Consider the following 23143-nt stretch of genomic DNA (forward strand, 5'->3'; position numbering starts at 1 on the left):
TTACCAAACCCAGCCCCCTGCCCTGCCCTGCCCTGCCCTGCCAAACAACAGCTCTTAGAATAAGAGATTTCATAGATTTTTTTTTTTTTTTTTAGGGTCGGAAGGGACCTCAGTAGATCATCCGAGTCTGACCCCTGCCCCAGGCAGGAAAGTGCGCTGGGGTCACGTGACCCCAGCCAGGTAATCGTATGGACCCATCTGAACATTGAAAACCTCCTGGTCTGCCCAGGCGAGCCCCTAACAGCTTTGTATGGCCTTGACGCATGTATCACTGCAGGCCCTGGTGGTCTGATAGACCGAGCAGGAAACAGGTAGAGACCCCCCACCCCATCTCTACAACCTGTGTGTAGGGGCTGCCTCATTACTGTAGCCTCTGAGCACATTTTGTGTTATGCCCTGATGCGCATGGAGACTTGATGACTTGCCTGAGGGCAAGCAGGATGCCTGTGGCAGAGAAAAGGACAGGGAGCCCTGGGCCACCTTCCACTCCCCACACCCTCCCGCTGTTGTTAACTCCAGGACTTTTCTAGCACCAACTTCAGCACCATTTCCAGGCCTGGGGCTGTGCAGTATGTTTTGGGTTATGCAGGAGCAGGAAAGGAGCCCGCAGAGAGCCCCTTTCATGGGGCATCTGTATCCCCCTATTAAATGGTGTTTGATGCATCCAAAGGCCCGAACCTGTCCTGCTCGTGAAGCACCTACAAGCCAGGTAATTCCAGCCATCCTTGAGATCAGCAGGACAAACCGGCCACAGATTAACTGACTTGGAGCTGGGGACCACTCTCTACCAGGCTTGGGTTCAAACTACCTATCCTTGGCCAGAGTTTGTCACCACTCCCTGGCTCTCCCTTGCCTTTGTCCCTCAAAACTTTGGACTGAAGCTTCCTACATAAAAGCCTTTTGAAGCTGCAGTCCAACCAGCCTGCCTTAGCATTTCTTAAAGAGGAGAGGTGGCTTACACCAGAGGCAAGGAGACAGTGCCCATCTGTCCAGAAAGAGAGCAAGCTCTGTGATGTTAACGTTTCTTTTCCAGCTCCATTGCTCATCCTTCCAAACAAGCCCTTTGCATCCTAACTAGCTCCGCCGGGCTTTTCACAGCCACTTGGGTACATTATCCATGAGGAAGAGAGATGCTTGTTAGATAGCCTCCCTGAAATGTCACTAGCGTGTTTAAATGGTGCAGGCAGTAACCAGCCAAACTGGATTCCTGCAAGCGTTTAGCAACCTGCAGCATCTCTTGAATCTCGATTCCAGTGTCAGGAACTCGTTCCACCCAGCTGCTGACGGAGAAGAGCACAGATTTTCCCCTGCACGCTCTGTTCCAGCAGCATCCGTCCCCCAGCACAGGCCTACACGTCTGCTGAATGGTTGGAAAACTCCCCAGATTCAAACGAGCCCTCGGGGGTAGGCGACGCTGCTCACCACTGACTCCAGTTGGAGCGGCGCCTGCTCGTGTCAGGGCTCCGGGTGGTGCTCTGCTTTTAAGTCAGCGCTCATAAGAGTGAATTAGTAGTAGAGGTAGCTGGCAAGGAGAAGGTTTGATCCTCAGGCCCTGTGTAGAAGCAGGGTCCTGTGCCATCGTGTGTCATGTAGGGCACAAACAAGGCTCCAACTTCCCTGTCATGTAAAGTCTAGGGAGTTTTCCCCCCACAAGGATCTTTTTAATGCCCTGCTTGATTGTAAGCCAGCTCAGAGAAGCCCTGTAGTGTGCCACAGTCCTTCCTGACATGGCCCAGTTCTCTCCATCCTGTTTTCTGGAGGACCACGGGGGTATAAATTCATGCCATTTTAGTACCTGATATTTCTGCAAGAAATTGGCTTTCTAGGGCAGTCGCTGCCTGCCTGTGCCTTTGGGGAAGCTCACACCTGCATGCCAAGGTGGGAAGCACGCTCTCATGGAAGATCCAGGGCTTGCGGTGGCAGGAGAGACAGGCCTGGATAAACCGACCCCGGGCTGTCCTAGCAGGGGCACAGCCAGCAGCGTGCCAGTGCTTTCTGCGGCCGTGTCTCCTCCTGTCTTTGCTGCTCTCAACAAGCACCCTGATGAGAGCGAGGGCAGCAGATCTGTTTTCTGGGGCTGCCACCATACTTCCAGGAAGCGAAAGGGAGTTTTGAACGCTTGCCGTCGTCTCTCCCACGTCCAACCACAAATCTCTTTATGAAGCCCGACTGCCTGCTAAATACGGGACAGCCACTTTTCAGTACAATCCAGCCTCTGAAAAGGCTTTTCTTAGCCAGGCTGCCGCCGGAGACTACATCTGGACAAAGGATGCTGGAGCTAGAAGACCTATAAATAGGCAGTGTTTTGCACAGCCCCACAACAAAGTGGCGAGGTCGGAGTTAGTAACGAGGTTTGGTTTGTGAGGTTTGGGTCCCAGTTAAATTTAGCAGCGAGGCTTCGGTTCTAGCGAAGATCTGGCTTGGGGACAGGGCAGGCTGTTGTCAGAGGCTCGCGTGGAGCGGTGGTCTCTGAGGAGGCAGCACTCTCCGTTAGCCCAGGCTAACACCTGTGCCAGGTATTTGAGACTCTCATGGCCCCTGAACCGCTACGGCGCACATGGCAGATCGCCCCAGAGCAATCCCAGCAAACAGTCAGCACCTTCCTCCCCCGCAGGTGCTGCTTGCGGGGCCAGGTCCCCAACGCACCCTGCTACCGCTCCCCTCCCGCCAAACGCCCGATGCTCTCAAACCTCCCCAGTGAGCTGCTGCAAGGGGCAGAGGAAAGGCCGGGCAGGGTCAGCTCAGCCGCCCGCACCCGACTCCCGCTGACGGAAAACAATCTACCCCTCCTGCTTCAAGAGCTTGCTTTAAGGGGCTGGGCAATGTGCGGATGGCTAAACCCCCAGCCCCTGTCACTGCCTGCTACCCCCAGCTACCGCCACATCCTGCCCAGGCGCAGGAGAGCGCCTGCGTGCCCCCGGTGCAGGTGGAAGGGAAGGGGTGCAGGCGCAGTAGAGATGGGGGAGTGCCCAGGTGCCCCCAGTGCAGTGCAGGTGGAAGGGATGTGGGTACAGTAAGAGGTGGGAGAGCGCCCGTGTGCCCCCGGTGCAGGTGGAGGTGGAAGGGAAGGGGTGCGGGCGCCGTAGAGGTGGGAGAGCGCCCGTGTGCCCCCAGTGCAGGTGGAGGTGGAAGGGAAGGGGTGCGGGCGCTGTAGAGGTGGGAGAGCACCCATGTGCCCCCGGTGCAGGTGGAAGGGAAGGGGTGCGGGCGCCGTAGAGGTGGGAGAGCACCCGTGTGCCCCCGGTGCAGGTGGAGGTGGAAGGGAAGGGGTGCGGGCGCTCTAGAGGTGGGAGAGCACCCGTGTGCCCCCGGTGCAGGTGGAAGGGAAGGGGTGCGGGCGCCGTAGAGGTGGGAGAGCACCCGTGTGCCCCCGGTGCAGGTGGAAGGGAAGGGGTGCGGGCGCCGTAGAGGTGGGAGAGCACCTGTGTGCCCCCGGTGCAGGTGGAAGGGAAGGGGTGCGGGTGCCGTAGAGGTGGGAGAGCACCTGTGTGCCCCCGGTGCAGGTGGAAGGGAAGGGGTGCGGGCGCCGTAGAGGTGGGAGAGCACCCGTGTGCCCCCGGTGCAGGTGGAAGGGAAGGGGTGCGGGCGCTGTAGAGGTGGGAGAGCACCCGTGTGCCCCCGGTGCAGGTGGAAGGGAAGGGGTGCGGGCGCCGTAGAGGTGGGAGAGCACCCGTGTGCCCCCGGTGCAGGTGGAAGGGAAGGGGTGCGGGCGCCGTAGAGGTGGAAGAGCACCCGTGTGCCCCCGGTGCAGGCGGAGGTGGAGGGAGAAGGGGTGGGGTGGGGGAGTCCATCCCGGCAGTGGCTCCCAGGGCAGGGCAGGGCAGGGCAGGAGGGAGGGATGCAGCAGGGACTCACCCAGGTTGACGAAGCTCATGACGGTGTCGGCGCGGCTGAGGGCCGGCCCGGGCGGCGGCGCCTGGGTGCTGAGGCTGGTGAGCACGGGCCGGGACACGCGCGCCGCGCCGCCCTCCTCGTCGTCCTCGGCGCCGGCCACGGCGTGGTACAGGTCGAGCATGAAGAGCGGCGCGGCGGGCGCGGGGGCCGGCGGGCGGGCGCGGGCGCGGGGCCGCGGCCGGCCGGGCAGCCCCAGCACGGCCAGGATCTCCCGCTGCAGGTCGCGGCGCTCGCGGGCGCTGAGCCGGCGCTGCAGGAAGCTCGAGGCGTGCAGGTGGCGCCGCACGAAGCTGGGCTCGGCCGGCCCCGGCCCCGGCCCCGGCAGCGCCCCCAGCACCAGCAGCGCCAGCGCCCCCAGCACCGCCCGCCGCCGCGGCGCCCCCATGCGCCCCCAGCCCCGCGCCAACCCGTGCGGCCCCGGCCCCGGCCCGGCCCGGCCCGGCCCCGCCCCGCCCCGCCTGGGAGGTGTGGCCCCGGGGGTGTGCCGTGGTTTGGGGGGGGGGGGGGGGGCAGTGCTGGCGGGGAGGTGTGCCTCACGCCCTGAGCTAGGGGTTGTGCGGGGGGGTGTTGGTGCGCGTGTCTGAGCGATGAAGTGTGACTATTTAGGGGTGTCAGTGTCTCAAGGGGGCTGTTGGAGGTGTGCTGCATTTCAGGGACGTGCCCTCTTGTGCAGGGGGGGCGGCGTGCCCTGCCGGGCGGAGGGAGGACGGACAGCAGCCCGCAGCCGGGAGCGAAGGGCGACTCGAGCCTTCGGGCAAGGAGCCGGGGGCAGAGGCTCGCTCTGCTCCGGGGCCGGCGGCTCAAGCCCCGTTTGGCCCTTTGGCCAAAGGCCGCCCGCGGCAGGGAAAGGGCAAGGGGTGTCCGAGCCGCGTGCAGGACGCGATGCTGGCTGCATCCGAGAGGTCTAGTTTTTTGTACAGCTTTTGGTAGCCGTGTCAGTCTGAGACAAAGTACATCCCTCCCTCTGGTGCACACAGGTGCAGGAAGAAAGATCACCTGGACTAGGCAGCGTCGGTGGCGCCCGGCCAGGGAGGTGGTGTGGTGTGGTACTGCCCTTCGCGGAGCGGGGCCTGGCTGCCCCCGAGCCCTCCTGCCCCCACGTCCTCCTCAGGCAGCCACCCCCAGGTTACCAGGTACCGATCATCTCCCTTCCCGTGATACCTGCAGCCTGGAGTGGCTTGCCCTGATCACCTACGAACCTCAGCCCCTGGCTGAGCCAAAAGGCTGCAGCTTAGTCCTGCCCTTTGCCTCTTCCGTGGGTGCAATTCAACCCCCTTTCCTATTTGGTTGTTCCACCCTAGAGCCAACTGCTCCCCTCCTTGTCCTCTCCTCAGCCAAGCGCGAGTTCAAATGCCACCGCGGCAGGAACGAGAACCAAGAGCATCTCAGGGAGGAAAAACCTGGTCCTGCCTCTCAAACGGGGACTCTGCAGGCTTGGTGCCTCGCTATGCACTTACCACGTGCTCTGCAGGGCAGCACAGCTGCTTTTTTGTCAAGACTTTGTGACCCGTCTGTGCAACCCCCCCCCAGCTCACTTTGTGGCCAAGTAACAGGGCTTGCTAGTGATTAGTAAAGCTCTGCATGCGAGGGCACCATGCATGGGAGGGTCCTCCACACAGCAGGCACGTCACGGGCAAAAGCACAGACCTTGCAGAAGGAAGGGGGCAGCGAGATCTCGGGAAAACCCTTTTTTGCGGTGCTCTTGCTACATCCGTCAGACTCCCGGACAGCCATCCGCGCCTTCCCAGTGTCACAAACCCATTGCACTCCAGACTCTCCTGTAAAGCTGGGATTAAATAAGAGGCGAGACCGACTGTTGTTACTGCAAGCAATTTTAATACAAAAATGTGTCTTAGTTTTAAACAGTTCATTGGTAGAGCTTCGGTTTCTGCCTCAATTAAACCAATTGAGAGAATGACACAGCAACATGGTCAGAGCTGAAGAGGAACAATATTTAATAAATACAGGAAGTCCAGAGAGCCTCCCCCCACCCCTTTGCCCAGTCACTTGGTCGGTTGGTGTCTCGTTTTATCACCAAGAAAAAGTAGCGTAGAAAAAGCGAGAGGGCTTGCTAGCAAGTGTGCTGGTGAGACTCATTTCAAGGACAAGCAACTGTGCGTGTAAGTCCAGGTTTCTCCTAGGAGCGGAGGTCACCTCGATCGCAGCCTGGCTGGAAGTGGAATGACCAGTTAAATAATAAATAGGAAAAGAGATGCAGATAAATAGTTCTGTAACACCACGAGTCCGCCTCTTCCGCGGTACCCACAACCGCCCATCTAAAAAACCCTCGAAACGAAGTGACAGACCCCTTCCCCCCTCCTTGTCCCACCACCACCGTAGCTCAGCGTCACACAATAGTGTTCTCTTCTGGACAGCTTGAAAGTACACCCCCAAACCCCCCACCCCCCAGCGCTATTTGTTCTTTAAAAGCCTAGTTGCCGGGACAGTATTTGTAACCAACTCTTTTTTTTTTTTTCTTTTTTTTTTTTTTGCTGTGGTATGTGTGCAAATGTTATTCATTCAAACTCCACTTTCTTCAGGTAAAATCACAGAACTTTTAAAAAATAATGGAACCAGAAGCTCCCCCCCACCCGCCCCCTTCAACCTCATGTTTCTCAATTTGAGGCATCCATGATTTACGAAAAAAAAAAAAAAAAAAGAGTTCCTGGAACACTGTACGATTCAGGTCTTTTTTGTTTTTTCTTAAATATAATTTATCTTGCTGAGACAGCAAGTCAAGTTTACAAAGACGCCTTTAGGAAAGAATCCTAAAAGATACAGCAGGGTCAGGCCCTGCACCGCGCAGAAATCCTATTTATAATTTTTTTTCTTTTTTTCTTCTTTTTTTCTACACTTTCACATCTTGACCTTTTCTTTTGTTTCTTTTTTTTTTTTTTGCTTGCTTTTTTTCCCCCCCCCCCCCCACATTTCAGTTGTCTGGACCCTCTGTGAACAGGAGGAACCAGGCGGCAAATTTTATCTACATAAATATTCACATGAAAATAGTAACTTACAAAAAAAAAAAAAAAAAGAACCAAAAAAACCCCCAAATAAGGCAGCTTCATAACACAATTATTCTTTTACACTTTTAACAATATAATTTCTCCCGTTTAGAATAAATATACATCCACTGTACGCAGCAGGGTTAAAAACTGGACACAGGTTGTATTTCTTTCGCAGGGGGTGTCGGTACAGTATTATCTCTTGGGGCCTGGAGTTTTGGGGGTGGCAGTGGTAGTTTTCTTGGACATGGTTGGGATTTTGGAAGGTTTTGCCAGCCCTCGTCGGGAGCTGCCTTGGCCTCCCGCCGCGCTGCTTTCTGAAGTGTCCGAGCAGGCTGACTGAGTTTCCAGCAGGTCAAAGTCGGAGGCATCACTTCCGCGCCGACTGCTAGCCCGGCTGCCTGTCCGGCTTCCGGCACGGCTCGTGGGACGACTGGCTGTTTTCTTGGGATCTGTAATGAAATCAAGGCACCGGTGAGCACCGTGGATGCTACCCACGAGCCAACAGTCTCCAAGTACCCGTCTGCCAACTCAATAGCTCTGCGCCGCTAGAGTGGGCCGTGAACACGCTGTTCCAGTCTTGTTGATCGCTCTCTACAATGACAGTGCACAACTCTCCTCGAACTCTTGACTCGAGACTTATATGGTTGAAAGTGTAACTCCTAACTCTTGGAGCTGGGCTGTTCTCAATGGTGGCAGATGACAGAACAAGGAGCAATGCTCTCATGTTGCAGCAAGGGAAGTTGAGGTTGGATATTAGGAGTAACTCTCTCGCTAGGAGGGTGGTGAAGCGCTGGAATGGGTTATAGATTCATAAATTCATAGATGTTAGGGTCGGAAGGGACCTCAATAGATCATCGAGTCCGACCCCCTGCATAGGCAGGAAAGAGTGCTGGGTCTAGATGACCCCAGCTAGATGCATATCCAACCTCCTCTTGAAGACCCCCAGGGTAGGGGAGAGCACCACCTCCCTTGGGAGCCCGTCCCAGACCTTGGCCACTCGAACTGTGAAGAAGTTCTTCCTAATGTCCAATCTAAATCTGCTCTCTGCTAGCTTGTGGCCATTATTTCTTGTAACCCCCGGGGGCGCCTTGGTGAATAAAACCTCACCAATTCCCTTCTGTGCCCCCATGATGAACTTATAGGCAGCCACAAAGTCGCCTCTCAACCTTCTCTTGCGGAGGCTGAAAAGGTCCAGGTTCTCTAGTCTCTCCTCATAGGGTTTGGTTTGCAAGCCCTTAACCATATGAGTGGCCCTTCTCTGGACCCTCTCCAGGTTATCCGCATCCCTCTTGAAGCGCGGCGCCCAGAATTGCACGCAGTACTCCAACTGCGGTCTGACCAGCGCCCGATAGAGGGGAAGTATCACCTCCCCTCTATCGGTTACTTAGAGAGGTGGTGGAATCTCCATCTGCGGCGGTTTTTAAGGCCTGGCTTGACAAAGCCCTGGCTGGAATGACCTAGTTGGGATGGTCCTGCTTTAAGCAGGAGGTTGGACTAGATGTGACCTCCTGAGGTCCCTTCCAACCTTCATTTTCTATGACCCTTTGGAGAAGTCAACAGTGTGGTTGGCTCCTCTTAATCCAGCACCGGATCCATAAGGTGGAACTTGTTGTAGGTCTGTGATGTGTCGGCATTGACGGCTATCTTACGTAGAGTTTAGATTATAGTTTTTATGGGATGGTTTGGATGGGGATGATCCTGCCTGAGGCACGGGGCTGGACTAGATGACCTCTGGAGATTAACACTTTGCCAGGACACTCCTGAAGCACAGAATTACTAATCGCAGGAACATTTGGTATCGGAAAATTGGACCTGCTACCTCCACAAAGGATTTCACCATGATGCATGACTTAGGTCCTACTGGAGAAGAATGGATTGCATTCAGAGTATCTAAATCTAGCCCAACTATGCAGCTGGTCCAACAGAAGATATCATCGATGGAAATCCTTGCCTTGCACATATTTCCTGGACCATCACAACTACATCATTTCAGATACGAGTTTTAAAGACAACCCTTCTCATCATGCATACGAAACACCTCAGGGTCATGACAATTGCTGAGGGTCTCCTACACGTACACGGATAAATAAAGCAGCAGGCATAATCACACATTTTATGTGCGGGCCCTACACTTGCATATCAAGAGTCCCTCATTGCTAGAAATGACAGTGAAGGGAAGTAGGACTTCAGTTTAGAGTCTCTTAGAGGGAAAACATTTAGGCTATGACTTACCAGCCCGGCTGGTTTTGGCACCTGTAGAAACTGGAGACGAACTGTTACTGGTGTCGCCAGCAAGGGAAGTACGGCTAGAATGGAAAGTGGGTCGTTTCAACTTGCTGCCTGTCGCGGGGGCCACCTTTGAATGAAGAGTATGGAGACACAGTGTTAGCTGTTACCCACTTGGAAAACAGGTGAATACTGATGGCAAATCTGAACCTTGGCAAAAGGATTCTGGCATACAAACACTGCCATCTTAAAGGTCAAGGCAAACACAGAGAAACTGCATTTGTTGTCCAAAAAATGTCCAGGTCCCTGAAAACTGATGGCAATGAGGGCTTTGTTCATTAAAGACAGCCGATAAAAGCTTCCCTCATTTCCCCAATTAATTTGCAAATTTCTCCCATTGAACCCATCTCCAGTTACTACCTTTCATTTCCTGTGCTCAATACATTAAGGTGGACACGCTGTCAATCTGTGGCTAAAAATACCTGAAATTTGTAGTCCACTTTAAAGACAGGTATTGCTTGGGGGCTAAAAAGGCACAAAGAAAGAAAACCTTATATAATTTAGTGTGCATGTGTGTGTGTGTGCGTGTGCACGTGTAAATCAATCCCACAGAATTTACTAAAGCCAGGATCATTTTACAGACTACCTTCCTTTGGCGACTGCATGTCTTCATTTGTGGAAGTGTGCCAAATCTCATACCAACTTATGTGCTGAAGGGTTTCACCCTACGGAGGATACGTGGAGACATGCCCACCCCACCAATTTCCAACGCACGGAAGAATTAAAACGGTTCGGGTAACCAGTGAAGACGCTTGTGATGAACAAACCCACAAAACAGAGCCCTTCCAAAAGAGGCTGCTGCCACTTCCTACCCTGCCTGCTCTTTTCTTCCTGTTACGGTGTTTTCCGTGACCTTTAAGATGCCGCAAATAAACAGCAGGGAAAGCAACACACAACACACACAGCTTTCTCCCCCTGCTATTTCTCTCACCACAGAAAGAGGACACTGAAGAAAGCAAGGCAGGAAAGTCAGAACATCGGAGAAGAAGAGGACTCCTGAGTTCAACTGGAAAGAGCAGCTTCAGTTTCTAAAATAAACCCAGCGTTGGTTTTAAGGCCGTATCCAGTCATTGCAGGGCAACTAGCAGCAACCCATGGTGTTACGGTCAGTCCCTCAGGTCTGGGGATTCTGGCAACTGCTAGCCACACCGGGCAGAGTGACTCAGCTATCCCGTTGCAATGCTGCGTTGGGGTCACTGCAAAAATGCATGGCTGCCTAGTGCTGGGAGGGCCTCTCTGCAACCCATGGCACAAACAGGCAAAGAGATTTCCACTGGCCCCCTCCGGCTTTTGCATTTCTCTCAAGTCTTGTGAAGCTGGAGCTACGGAGAAGGCAGTGGAAGCAGAGGGCAGAAAGCTGCGCCTCCGAAGCAAACCTTGGCCCGGGCGCTAAAGCCTCCTCCACCGCTCACTTTAACAAAAGGGAACATCGCTTAGACAGCTCTCCCTGGCACTGGGTTGCTCACAGAGGGACTGCTTTCACCCTTTAGGTCACTCTGGGACCTCATCTTGGTCCTCAGTCATCTCTTACAACAAGGGGTCATGGTTTCCAAACACCTCCTTTACACTGTCGCGAGATCAGCAATCCTTTCTCACAGGGAACACCGCTGCTTCGCTATAGCTACTCTCAATGGGACACTGAGTATTTCAGATGTGACAAATGATGGGCAAGTTATAATTGCCAAAATCTGTGCTTCAAATTCCAGCCCCCCAGTCCTCAGAAGCCAGAAAATGCAGTGTGAAGGCTGAAGCCTCAAGAAGCGGCAGTCTCCTATATGTACCGGAGCAGCGGGGGGCTCGCACCAGTGGTAGGGCGGTGGGGAGGGGACACAGGACTCATCACACATGCTACAGCAGAGTGTCGGAGTCATGGTTGATAAAACTCTGTGCGAGCGGATCCCGGACACGTGCTGGAGCTGGTTTTTCAAGTGTTAACTCGGCTCTTTTACGTCTCTTGGATCATTAATCCATTTCACTGCGTGCATGTAGTTTTCATATGAAAAGCAAGCAGCCAAAGCCAGGAAAAATGACAGAATTAACAAACCGCTAATTAGTGCCCCTTTTGAAGCTGTTCCAAAACAGGCTAACACTTGACTGCAGGCAAGGCAGCATCTCACACAGAGAGTTTTATGCTAATTATGACTTTTTTCTTTTTTTTTTTTTGAAACCCGAGTTAGAAACCCATGAAAAATGCAACCAGCCTTAGCATTAGCTGTGCTCACAAGCGCTGCTATTGTGAAGGGAAAGCTTTGAACAGGGACAGGAAGCAGGACATCTCTTTGGCAGGAGCGTCCCTGCCCTTTGGGACCAGGAGGGCCATACTCTACCTCAGCGCTCGAGAGGTGGAGGTCGGCATTATCGTAGCCCCTGGCAGGGGTGCCAGCCTTACTGTTTGCCAACCAGGGTTTGTCATAACAGCGAGAGAAGTGATGTGGAGTCTGTGAAATGGAAAATCCAAAGAAAGGGGAGGGAGAAGGGGGGGAAAGAGGTGGAAATGAGTGAAAACGAAACAGAAAAGTATCCGGGATGTAGGGGAGGGGGCAATGGGGGGAACAAACAGAAAATACATAAATCCTAAAGGAAACAGACAACCAAATAAAAATGCACGATGTGGTGAAAAGGAGAGACAAAAAAAAAAAAGGCACTGCTTTCCTCCTGCAGATCCTCATGTTCTCCTGGGCCCTCTGATGTGAGCCCGCTCCTCGCACATGGACCTTGAATGCCACTAGGAGAACACAGCAGTGAAAACCAACACGGCCAACCTGAAGCAGCAACTCCAACCCTTTTGTGAGCCTGGTTTATGTCGTCCTCTGCTAGTCCCCATCCTGCAGATAACTGCGTGCAGATGGGGTGGGGGAGACCTTACTGATCGAACAACTGGGGAAAAGAGTTTTCAGTGTGGGCAGTGAGCTCAACCCTGCATCAGTTTAAACTAAGCTCTGGCACAGACGCATCCATCCACCACAGCCACGTTAGCTTCTCCAAGTCTTCCTAAGCCCCCTCCCATCCAGCCCCTTTGGTCCCTGGAGTGGGTTTTGAGTGGTGGAGCAGCAGGTCTGTTGTCTAAGGGAAAGCAAAGCGAAAGAGTGGCGTGGAGTAGGAGCCCTACCTTAGCTCCGCTAGCAGGTGTTGCTGGAGAGGATGGCATAGAAGTGCAGCTGTGGTTGCTCTGGCTGGCGCTGGAGCTGGATCGCGTGGGAGAGGCTGCTCGGGAAGATGGCTTGGATCTCCGTCCCCGGGACCGGAAAGGCGTCATCCCTTGAGAAGCTCCCTCTGGCAAGATGAACTTCTCTCGAAGCTCGAGGTTGGTCCTTCCTCGTGCTGAAAGGAAGAGAGCAAGGACAATAAATGCCCTGGGAAAGGTGCACCCCAAAGGGTTTCGCCTGAGTTGCACTTATCTCGAGGAAGCCAGGCAGAAAGGCCAGACAATGCTCGGATGCGACTCTTCACCTTGGAGCCATGAAGGATTCCTCGCCGTCACCCCTGCCATAGCAGAGCAAAACTGCCACCACTCTCACTCTGCTGCAACAAGGTGACTTCACAGGTCAGGCTCCGATGAATGCTGGAGGTCCCCGAGTTCAAACAGCCCCATTTTGCTTATTCTATTGTGCCTTTCACTTGAGCCCCAGGAGGTGGGGTGGGGGTGGGGGGGGTCTTTATTTGCCAAACCCAGTTAACATTAGCACAGCAGGAGATGACACTCATAAGCCAGTTTCAAAGCACCAAAGAAAACACCTGTGAAACCTGCTCTGGCACCCAGCACCCAATCTTCCCAAGATACCAGTCACAGGGCAGAGGACAATTTTGGATCCCAAAGCTCCACAAGCTGCAGGGTCTCCATTTCCCCCTAGAAGGAAGGAATGAGGCACCCACAGGTTGTGCGGATGTGAAATGCAATAAAGATCAGCGGCTGCCAGTATCCCCCTACCCGCCGGGGCTCACAAAGAAGGGAGGAGCAAGGCCATGCACAAAGCCCTCCAGGACAAAGGAGTTATTTTGGATTCAATGCTTTACAAACCAGGAAGCCAGAGAAGCGATTGTGGAGTTGAAGCGGTGTGTGGAGGGAATCCTGGGTGTCCGCACTCACAAGTGGTGGCTGCAAAGCATTTACAGGACAGGGCAAAGAGCAGAGGTGTGCTAATAATCCCAGAGGTTAAAACAGGCAAGCAGCACGGCTGGTAAATCATGCTGAGTTCAGCAACCATCCCTCGGACACCAGAAGCAAAGAACAATTAAGCATCAACTTCCCAAGACAGACTCAAAGCAATAAATATCTCAAAGACCCTGCAGGGAGGTGGAGGGACAGATGGACATTGGTTCGACCGGACCTCTTGACAATCAGCTGTGGACTGCAGAGAGCAGCAATTCTTGCAATACCTCTGGGGTTTTCCCTTCCCCCCGGGTGGGGCCAGGCTGGAGCTCCCACCAACTTTGCTATACATTCCCTTTGGTCTCCCTGTGAGTGGGGTCCTTGTGTTGCCTTCACTCTGCCTCCAACCAGCGTGGGCTAGAAGCAGTCCCTGGCGAAGCCCTTGGCTCCACACCACGCATCAGTCTCCGTCTCCCCAAGAGAGAACGGCGTGTTCTAGTGCCGGGGACCGTGGGCGTTTCGCACGTTCCTTTACACGGCTCTTCCTGGCTGCTGTCCCCTAGCCGATTCTCTGCTACGTTTACCTCCAACATACCTGGCTGCTCCCACCCTCAGCTAGACAGCTCTCGAGGGAAGCCACAGGATTGTGCTTCTTCCCTTCCCACGTTCTCTGCTTCTCTTTTCCTTCCATCTTGTTGCCATCTTTTTAAAGCCAGCACGCATGGAGCTGCACAGGCAGCGCACAGTGGAATGGACACTGCCCTAGTCTTAGCTACACTATACACAGCACCAAGGGCCCCAGGGCTTTCCCTGTGCTGCCTTACTGCACTGAAAGCTGGGCCTGGCTTACTTTCTTTTGATGTGGCTTCCCATGCTGCTCCACAGACATCAAACATTGGCTGTGACATCTGAAAGCACGAAACAGGAAACAAAGCAGGGGAGATCCTTTAGCAGACATGGAGGCACCCTCCACTTGCATCACAGAACACCAACACGATGCAACGGCCAGGGGCAAAGAGCACAAGGAGAAGAAAAAGCCTATAGTTTACTCACATCCCCCCCTATAAAGACCTGGCTGAACAGCTATACAGTCTGGTGCCTGTCTTGAAGGGGAATTTATTGCCCCCTAGCATGGCCTGCAAACACTACACACACAGGCATGAAGTGTTTCCAAAACTCCTACTGCAACACAGGAGCATCATGGCCTGCCTTCTGCTTTCCCAGGCAGGCACTTGTCCAAAGGGATCTGCAAGAACACCTGGCTCCAACACTTCTCAACCCACAGCTGCAACGGAGCCTGTAAAAGTAATCCTACCCAGTGCTAGGGGAATGACAGGGGGGATGAGAGCACCACAGTGCCCTGCTGCTGGCAGGCAGCATGATGCAAGGTCTAGCTATGCATCCCAGGACACCCACACTCCAGAAGACAAAAAACCAATGGAGCAGCCCAAGTGCTTCACCGTCATGTGCTATGGAGGGCGGTCTTTCTAGAAACCATCAGGGAGGAGCAACAGGCAAGACCTTGTCAGGAAACTTCTCCTCTGCACATTTTATAAATGGAAACATTTGCAAACTGAGGGAATTGGGCTCATTGTCTCCATCCCAAACAATTGAAGATCACACCTCAAACACAAATGGACTTGCTTTACCAGGCATTACAGGAAGGGACCGGGAAGTTAACAGGATCCAAGGACAAGCATTACAATCCACCCAGGAGACATTTCAAATACAGACATTTCTGAAACTCGAGACAAACCACTGCTCCGAACTCTCTAGTCACTTCTGTAGGCGGAAAAGAAAAGGAAGTTCCTGACTTTATCTTCAAATGTTTCTACTAGAATCAACTCTCTCCTGAAACCAAATTCCTGGGCCTGAGCTAGGTAAGGGAGTAGGAGATGAGGACACTTTCCTGGCCAGAGACTGACCTGGGTCTGGGAAGATCTGGGGGTTCACTTTGCTCTAACACAGATTCCCCAAATGACCAAGTGGGCAAGTCACTTGGTCACTCTTGGCCTTATGTCTGTATCTTTGAACTGCAAATAAAGTCCCCCCCCACTCCACAACCAAGCGCAGCTACAGCATGAGGATGAAGGTGCATCACCCAGATACTATGGTGATGGAGATCCACTTCAGCACCTCAGATCAAGAGAGCAAAGACTTCTGGATCCGAAGCTGAGCTCATACCTCCCTATCACAGCACGCTATGTGGCGGGTGCGATCGTCAGCCCCATACAAGACCCACCAAGCCATAAGGGCTGAAGACATTCAAACAAACCACAGCACCAGCTGTCATGAAAGCTGCAGCCCCGCCTTGCCACAGCGTTCCCAGAGGCAGCAGGTGGCAGGTGGGGGGGAAGTGGGGGCACAGGGGTGGAGGTTGAGACTGGGCAGAAAGCAAAGCCATTCTCGACGGCAGGAGAGGGCTGCTGGGCAAAGTGGCAAAGCAGAAAAAGGCCAACCTATCGGAGACTGACTGGCAATCGAGGAGCTGGAGTCAGAGCGCTTTATCTTACTTCCAGGGTGGTGAACTGGAATAAAGAGAAATACACAGACAAGGAAACACACAGAGAGCAGGCAAAGGCAAAGACTGGTCATGAAAGCTGGGCAAGAAGGCGGCTTTCCACCCCCGTGCAGCGCCGGCCTGCGGAGGACAGAGGGAGGAAAGCAAAATCACCTGCAACTATGGGACTGGCTTCACGAGCAGGGCTTCTGGGAACAGCACCATCACCTCCACAACCACGCACACCCACCAGGCCCTCCCTCCATGATGCTCCTTCTGGCCAGTCACTGCGACTCACTTCGCTTGCTTGGTTCTGGCCCCATTGGTATGGAGTGGGACCCACTGGGATTAGCCGTCCCTAACCAGGGGGCCATTCGTCTATGCAACACGGGGCTTGTTACTGCAACGTTGGTAAATGCTGGGTATTAAAACCCAAATTCATGCTACACAAGTCCATGAAGGCTGAAGTTCTGCTAATGCTGACATACAACATTGACCTGAAGGGAAAGCCACGTAAGACAGTGGCTTTCAGCCGTCACAAACACGTGGAAAGGAGGTTTTACAAGACCAGAAGGATAAGCACCGCATTGGTAGACACCTCACTGCAGACACGTCTTGAGGATCCACAGTATAACACAGCGCAGGGTGGCAAAAACAAAGCATTTCTATGTGTGGAGTCAGTGCTCTGAACCAATCTGTATTACAAAAAAGCCATTTTTAAGAAAATAAGCTTTTTTTTTTTTTTTTATTTACTGCAGTCTTTTTAGTTGCTGGAACTCATTTCCAGTCCTTGCTGCCTGAGACGTGGTTTTGCCCACTGAGACGCCAAATGCTGTCTGCGAACCCTACACACTCAAAAGCTGTTGAGTCAGATTCCTCCCCAATCAAGTGATTTCACAGACACAAGGCCTTGTGGGTTCTTTGGTCTTTGCTTTCTGGGTATGAACATTAAGGATGCACTTACAGGCATGGGTTTAAAACCCTTCCCCACAAACATAAGGACTACATACAAACTTTCCTGGTTTTTTACATTTTTCTTTTTTTTTTTTTAACTGAAAGCTGAGCTCCTCACATATCCCCATGACTCCAAGGGCTGGGGCCCTCAGCAAACAACCAAGCAGCGTCCGTTCCGAGCCATGATGAGAGTCCAAAATGTGGCAGCACTGAAAAGTTTCATCTTATTTATTTTTCAAACCTTGATTTCTCCACATCCCACCTCCACCTGTGCAACCCAACTGAGGAGTCATCTTCAGCTAACGACAGCTGGCAGCCTCCTAGTTATGATGGCTATGACAGGTTTCCAGTAATCGCATAAACTCACAGCAAGAGACGGGAAAACTTTGGAAGACATTTTTACCGACCCCTCCCCACCCCCAACACTCTCATCAAAGCCCGCCCTCTCTCCCCAGGCATCTTCTTACCTCTGCAAGGGTCATTTTTCACTAAAAACTCATCCAAGGCCATCCATCCGCCACCGACTCGAACCATGACAGTACTGCGCAGAATACGAACCAGCCGCAGCTGCTGGGAATCACCAAACTGCAGAACAACAGAGAAACAGTTCAGGACACGGGGATTTGACTGAGCCACCGCTCCTTTCCAGCACGGACTGCATCAGGATTAGGCGTACGTTACAGTCCCTGTCTGCAGCCCTCAACAGTTTTCAAGTTACTGCTATTGTAGGGCTCCTCCAAAATGTATGAAGTTACATGTTACTTGGGGAGAAATCCCCCTGGGAGTCAATTTATGGGGATTTTCCTTCTACAGAGCCACAGGGCAATGTAAGCAGCAACATTCTCCAAGGCTAATGCCAGAAGGGCACCAAAATCCAGCTGTGGATCAGAGAACAGGCAGGCAGCAAACTGGAGCCTGGAGTTTTGTTCTTCAGTGAGTTTTTATTAAGGAGAACAAGGCTTTGCTCTGCCTTTCGCTCTGTGGAGAAAGTGAAGAGGCTGAACACACTGACATTCCTGATGCTGTTGGCATTGGAACAGGGCAGATGATCACAATGTGCGCGTCACTGAAGGCTGGTACAGGAAATGCCAGCAATGCCGCGTCCCCGCAGAGAGGGAAGCCTCTGATTAAGTCTGGCACCCAATTACTTCACCGAGCCTCCGCAAGAAAGCTACCCCAGCAGGAATGGTCCCCAGTGCATCCCCAGTGAAGACGTGCGCAGTGAATCTAGAACAGAGATCTCTGCTGCAAGTATGAGAAGGTGCATTAGTGAGTAAGATGCTCGTAAGCGCTTATGTGATTTCAGACCATTGTCCCCCGTGCCCCAAATCAAAATGCCATCACCCTGAGCTCCAGGCCTGTCACCAAAACCAGACGTCCCCTATCACACATATGCCTCTCTGCAGAGCCCTCTCTCCTAAGCATTTGCTGTTACACTGTGAGGCATGACTTCCTTTGGGAAGAGCCCAAAGCCTACCACAGAAGGGTATAACAATGAGCTACAGAGAGACTGCCAAGCCATAAGAGCTTATGATCTCAGGTAAAATGGAGGGGGTGGGATTGATCCCCTTGGAAAGACAAGGCACCTTGTGACCTCACAGGATTACAAAAGTGGTAGCTTTATTTTCCCTTGCAAGTAAGGGGTTAAAAATCCCAGGAAACCAAGCGCAGATATAAGAAAACAAGGAGTAAGAAGGGGAACTTGGGCAGAACTACTCCATGCATCTAATATTACACACGGAGTAAAACTGTGAGGAGGCAACTGAGAGGAGGTGAGAAATACGGGGGTGTTCACAACACACTTTGCCCGATTTCTGCAAGGAGAGGCAACCAGAGGCAGCACGGCACCTGGGCCACGGGCATCCTTCCCTCTAAGGGTTCTTGTTCAGCCCGTAGCTGCAGGCAGCAGTCTTTCATAAGGGATTGCTCCTCGTGGCACTCCTCAGCTGAAGGTCTGACTTTCTGGTAGTTCGCAGAGGCTTGCCCAAACTAGTTTTAAACCAGCTAGTGCAGGCACTACCAGCACCGTCTCTAGCGCAGCACAGCTGCAAAGCCTGCCTGCGTATATACACAGGCCGCTGGCCCACACGGAGCTCCGCAGGACCTGCGCTAGCTAGTCAGGAGTTAGTTCAGGGATGCTGATATGGACTGCACTAAGACACACCTAGGCAAACTTAGAGCACCCATGCTCACCTCTGGCCTGGACATACCCTAGGACCCCACAATAAGCCGGCAGGACAGGAGGCTGCCTGGCTTTGGAGATGACAGGTTTCAGTTTCAAAAGTTTCCAAGGGACACTTCAGCAGTGCCTGGGTGCCCCTGGGGCAGTGGGTCACACACTTTCCCTGGGACAGTCCTTTCCCTGCACCTGTGCTGCACCAACCAGCTAGAATCACAAGAGGGTCCCCAGGCTCCCTGAAGGAGAGGACTCCGTTGGCTACGAACACCTGTTACCTTCAAACCTACAGGGCATCTCCCCATGCTCGGAAAACCCTGCTCCGGACTGACCTGCTCTTTGGCATTACCACAGCATGATGGAGCATCTAGTTCTCCATCTTCCAAACACCGGCAGCATATCTCGTTTAATCCAGGTTTGCCACATTGAATTAAAATGTCTACCATAAAAAGGAGAGAGTCTTTGATAGGAGCCTCACAGCTAAGTCACAGCTTGATGGATTTATCTCTAGCCGCATGTCTAAAACAAAGGGAGCTAGATTCTAGCCTTTCTTCCACGTGAGACATTCAGATTCTCTTCTAGATTTAGCATCCACCACTTAAAAACTCCCTTCCCTGTCCAAAGGCAGCTTTTAACAAAACGTCACCCCCCTCACATAACACTGGAGCTCTCCTGTGCTAGTCAGCCTTCAGACACAGCAGTGCCTATCTCACGCCAGAATGGAATAGCAAATACATGCACATTTTTTTTTAAATGAGCTTTGTTCCAGTAATGAGTTACTTGCTCCAAGTAGCAGTGATGAGGGTTTAGTTATAGTTACCCCAGTGATTAACCAAGTGGATTCAGCATTCTCATTCCATGGTGACTGCAATATATTCAACCCATCCAGATCCTGGTATACAGTCCATTTACAGAAGGTTTCAGCCCCTTTATTTTAGTAAGGGGCATAATGATTTCCCTCTCGAAAGAGAGAGGTAGCATCAACCGCAGTACTGGGCACCCCCAGCTCCTGGTATGAGGGCATGGGACTTTTTTCTTTCCTCTTCCAGGAATGTTGCCATAGTCTCCAATGCCACTGGGGCATCAGGGAGAGAAGCCACGTGGAGAGACATGCTGCATTTTGTCGACTGCAGATTTTCAACTGGACTCTACGTAATTTGGCCCCCTGTTCTCAGCCAAACACCCCGCTGTATACCAGGCTCTGCTGAGCGTACCAAGCTCTCTAACACAGCACTCAATGGATCACGTCCTCTCACAGCAATGAAGGAGGGACTGGGGTTGCAGACGCACACAAGCCATGTTTATCAAGAAGAATGGAGAGACAGCATCAAAAGGCACACTGTACCTGATTGCCGAGGAAGAACTATGTAGAGAAAGAATGTGGGTGGGGGAAGCATCAAGAGGGAGAGAAGAGAGAAGGGAGAAAAACAAGAGAACATTTATAGGATTAACAAACGTAATACTCACGAAACTTTAACCACAGGCAGTTCCAGACCTGCACGCATCACGTTATCTGATATCACGACCCACCTTTTGCTGTTCCCTAAGTACCGGCTGTGACTCTTCACAGCCAAATTCACAGATGAGTGAAAGAGGATGGAAGGTACCTCAAGGTGCTTTAACTCCTTTAATTTTAGCTCCAAAGGCCTAACCCTTAAAGGAAGGCAGAGCACCACAGTGATACGCTGGGAGTCCCTTTCAGAAGTCTGAACCAGGGAACGATTTGAAACAAATGCGAAACGCAGGACGATTCTTATCCCCTCTTAGAAGTGGGCCATAAAAACCGTGGGTGCAAGCTACCTTCAAATACAAGGAAACTTCCCGGCTGTTTCTGCCTATGGCAAATACAGCCAGTCTCATGGTGAATAGGTCCAGCTCCTTTGGAACAGTGCCACATCCGTATTGTCCTTGCACTTCTGTAATTAGGCACAACCAAGCCTTAACGCACCAGATGGGCCTGCTTAATCGCCTCTGCTGTCTTTTACAAAAGAGGGCAAATTACCACGGGGCATCTATGACTGTTGTCTCCACTACATTCTCACGACACGGGAACTGTCTGCAGATGTCCCCATGCAGCGGTGAATACGACCCACTTAGCCAGGGGCTCCATTAATGGGACACTGCTGCAGTTTGCCCCAAAACCTCTGGTGCCAAGAGTTAAGACTGTCACAGCAACTCAGGGAACACAGAATTAGGCAAGCAAAGCACATGGCTCAGGCTTTTGGATACCCAGTATCTACATTCAGCATTTTTGAAGGCAAGGAACTGGCATCAATGAGAGTCTTGATTCAACCGTTCAAAACAATGGAGACTCACTAACGCAAGAACCAGCTAGCTGGCTTCATCCAGGCAGGAAAGAAATGCTAACTCCCCTCTCTGCTCTGATCAGACACAGCCTAGAAACCAGGCACATTTGTGCTGTTGTGGAAAATGCAGCATTGTCGCCCTTACCCGATACTTGTTCTCTCCAATCTGCTCCACCTGAAACCTCTTTGCACACTTGCACTGGGCCACCTGCCTTGTGACCTGTTATAAACCAGAAAGAGAAAGGTGAGAAACTAGCAACTGTCTCTCTTGCAAGGGATATGCTGACTATCACCAGTTATAGGCATAAAGCAGTACTTGGAATGAACGTGGCTCATAACCAGCTTCACTCTAAAAAGGTCTGAAATATTTGACTCCTGATCTTGGATCGGTGCCGCTAGGATTCTCCGGGTGCTCATAAGGCAGCTTTCTGCCTGCTCTTTGGACATGTACTTGAGATGTTATTAAAAACCTGTCTGCACTCTCTCACTCCTTTACCTCATCTTCAATTTTGTCTGCATCTGTGGTGGGTCGGTAAGCATCTTTGTTAGGATGGAGAGCAGCCACAAACTCGTAGTAATCAATATAGCCATCCCCATCGCGGTCAAAGATGTCAGCCACTGCCGTCATCTCCAGCTTTGTGGTGGGAAATTCTGGAACAGAAACAAGAAACACGGAGGTGCAATTAGAAATAGTTAAGTCCTTGTCTCTCTTCCCACAATTTGGTGGAAACAGCACACGTGCTCTGCCCTGCATCACACATTCTTCCTGATGTGTAGCCTCCATCAAAACAGTCATCACAGGAGAGGAACCATGCTGCAAAGTACCATGCTGATTTTGAGGCCACAAGTAATGAGAAGCAAAGATAGCATGAGGCAATGACAGCTAACACCCACGGTAGGTTGCTATGCCATCACTTCACAGCTCTCTGTCCCTGAGAGATACTAAACGCCCCTCATATGTGGTGGCACTTAATGAGATTTTTCTAATATGGGGTTTACTGTGCCTTGTGGCAAGCGAGCTAAGATGGATAAAGACTTACTGGAAGCAAGGATTCCATCGATGAATTCCTGCCGGGTGATCTTTCCATCCTGGTCTTTGTCAATGCGCCGGAAGAAGTCCATCACCCGGGATTTCTTGTGGTTCATCCAGCGCATGTATTTCTTTCTCCAGACATCGAAGTCAAAGTTAGCAAACTCCTTCAACTGGAAGGAAACCATTTCGAGTCTGAGCTGGAAGGACTGGCAGAACCTTCTCCCTGCTCTATACACGTTAAGCTTTCAGCCATGAATGGACAGTGCTTCCAGAGGCCTGACTGCCACGCACCTCTTGAAAGCAACGCTCTGCAAAAAGGCAGAGCGGGGACACTCCTCTTCAGGACGTGGCCATGACCCCGACTTTTCATAACAGAACAGGACACACGGTTTCTGACAGCCACCATGTGAAGCATACATCACAGTCATAGACACGAGAAAGTCACGTGTTCTCCACGCTTGTTTCACGCACATGTATGCAGATAGAGGATAGGCTTGCAGACAGACACACACAAATAGCCTCTTTGCACGCATCAAAGAAGATAGCTCTCTTTGCCCCCGACTGTCCTAACGATGTCCCTGATCCTTTGTTTTCAGGGCTCCTGTTCCTTCCCCTCTCTGGATGCCTGGTAGTTTTACCTTGCCGAGAACAGAGCAGCTGCAAACAGAGCTCTTTTGTGTTTGTCCAGAAAGGAAAGTGGCCCCTCCTTGGAGATGGATCATAACGTTGCTTGGTGAATCGACCAACAGGCTATGCAGCCAAGGCAACCTTCGTTCTCCTCACCCAAGCACCTCTATGATCCATCGCCACTTCCCTAACTTGCACAGTGAGCCCCAAGGACTCTCTGAGGCTCAGGTCTCTGGAATGGCGGCACCGAGAGACAACCCTTGATGCAAATC

At 52.3% G+C, this 23143-nt stretch overlaps 2 protein-coding genes across 14 annotated transcripts in view; both read right to left on the bottom strand.

The window, feature by feature from the left end:
* Positions 1 to 4294, bottom strand: part of LOC102559054 (bone morphogenetic protein 8B) — a 28438-nt gene extending 24144 nt beyond the window's left edge. The window contains exon 1 of the mRNA XM_059729549.1: positions 3856 to 4294. Coding sequence (XP_059585532.1) covers positions 3856 to 4279 — 424 coding nt within the window. The 5' untranslated portion in view covers positions 4280 to 4294. The remainder of the gene's footprint in view (positions 1 to 3855) is intronic.
* Positions 4295 to 5708: 1414 nt separating this feature from the next.
* The window catches only part of MACF1 (microtubule actin crosslinking factor 1), a 222488-nt gene continuing 205053 nt past the window's right edge, over positions 5709 to 23143 (bottom strand). For 8 of the 13 annotated variants that reach the window (XM_059729557.1, XM_014611131.3, XM_019498823.2 and 5 more), the window contains 9 exons: positions 22252 to 22414; positions 21708 to 21862; positions 21357 to 21431; positions 20251 to 20268; positions 17197 to 17314; positions 12295 to 12506; positions 11513 to 11623; positions 9132 to 9255; positions 5709 to 7348 (listed from right to left, as the gene is read on the bottom strand). In XM_059729557.1, the coding sequence (XP_059585540.1) occupies positions 7092 to 7348; positions 9132 to 9255; positions 11513 to 11623; positions 12295 to 12506; positions 17197 to 17314; positions 20251 to 20268; positions 21357 to 21431; positions 21708 to 21862; positions 22252 to 22414 (1233 nt within the window). In that variant the 3' untranslated portion in view covers positions 5709 to 7091. The remainder of the gene's footprint in view (positions 7349 to 9131; positions 9256 to 11512; positions 11624 to 12294; positions 12507 to 17196; positions 17315 to 20250; positions 20269 to 21356; positions 21432 to 21707; positions 21863 to 22251; positions 22415 to 23143) is intronic. The other 5 variants (XM_059729551.1, XM_059729550.1, XM_019498838.2 and 2 more) reach the window with 3 other exon arrangements.

The sequence above is a fragment of the Alligator mississippiensis genome, chromosome 6, assembly GCF_030867095.1.
Source record: "Alligator mississippiensis isolate rAllMis1 chromosome 6, rAllMis1, whole genome shotgun sequence".
NCBI lineage: Eukaryota > Metazoa > Chordata > Crocodylia > Alligatoridae > Alligator > Alligator mississippiensis.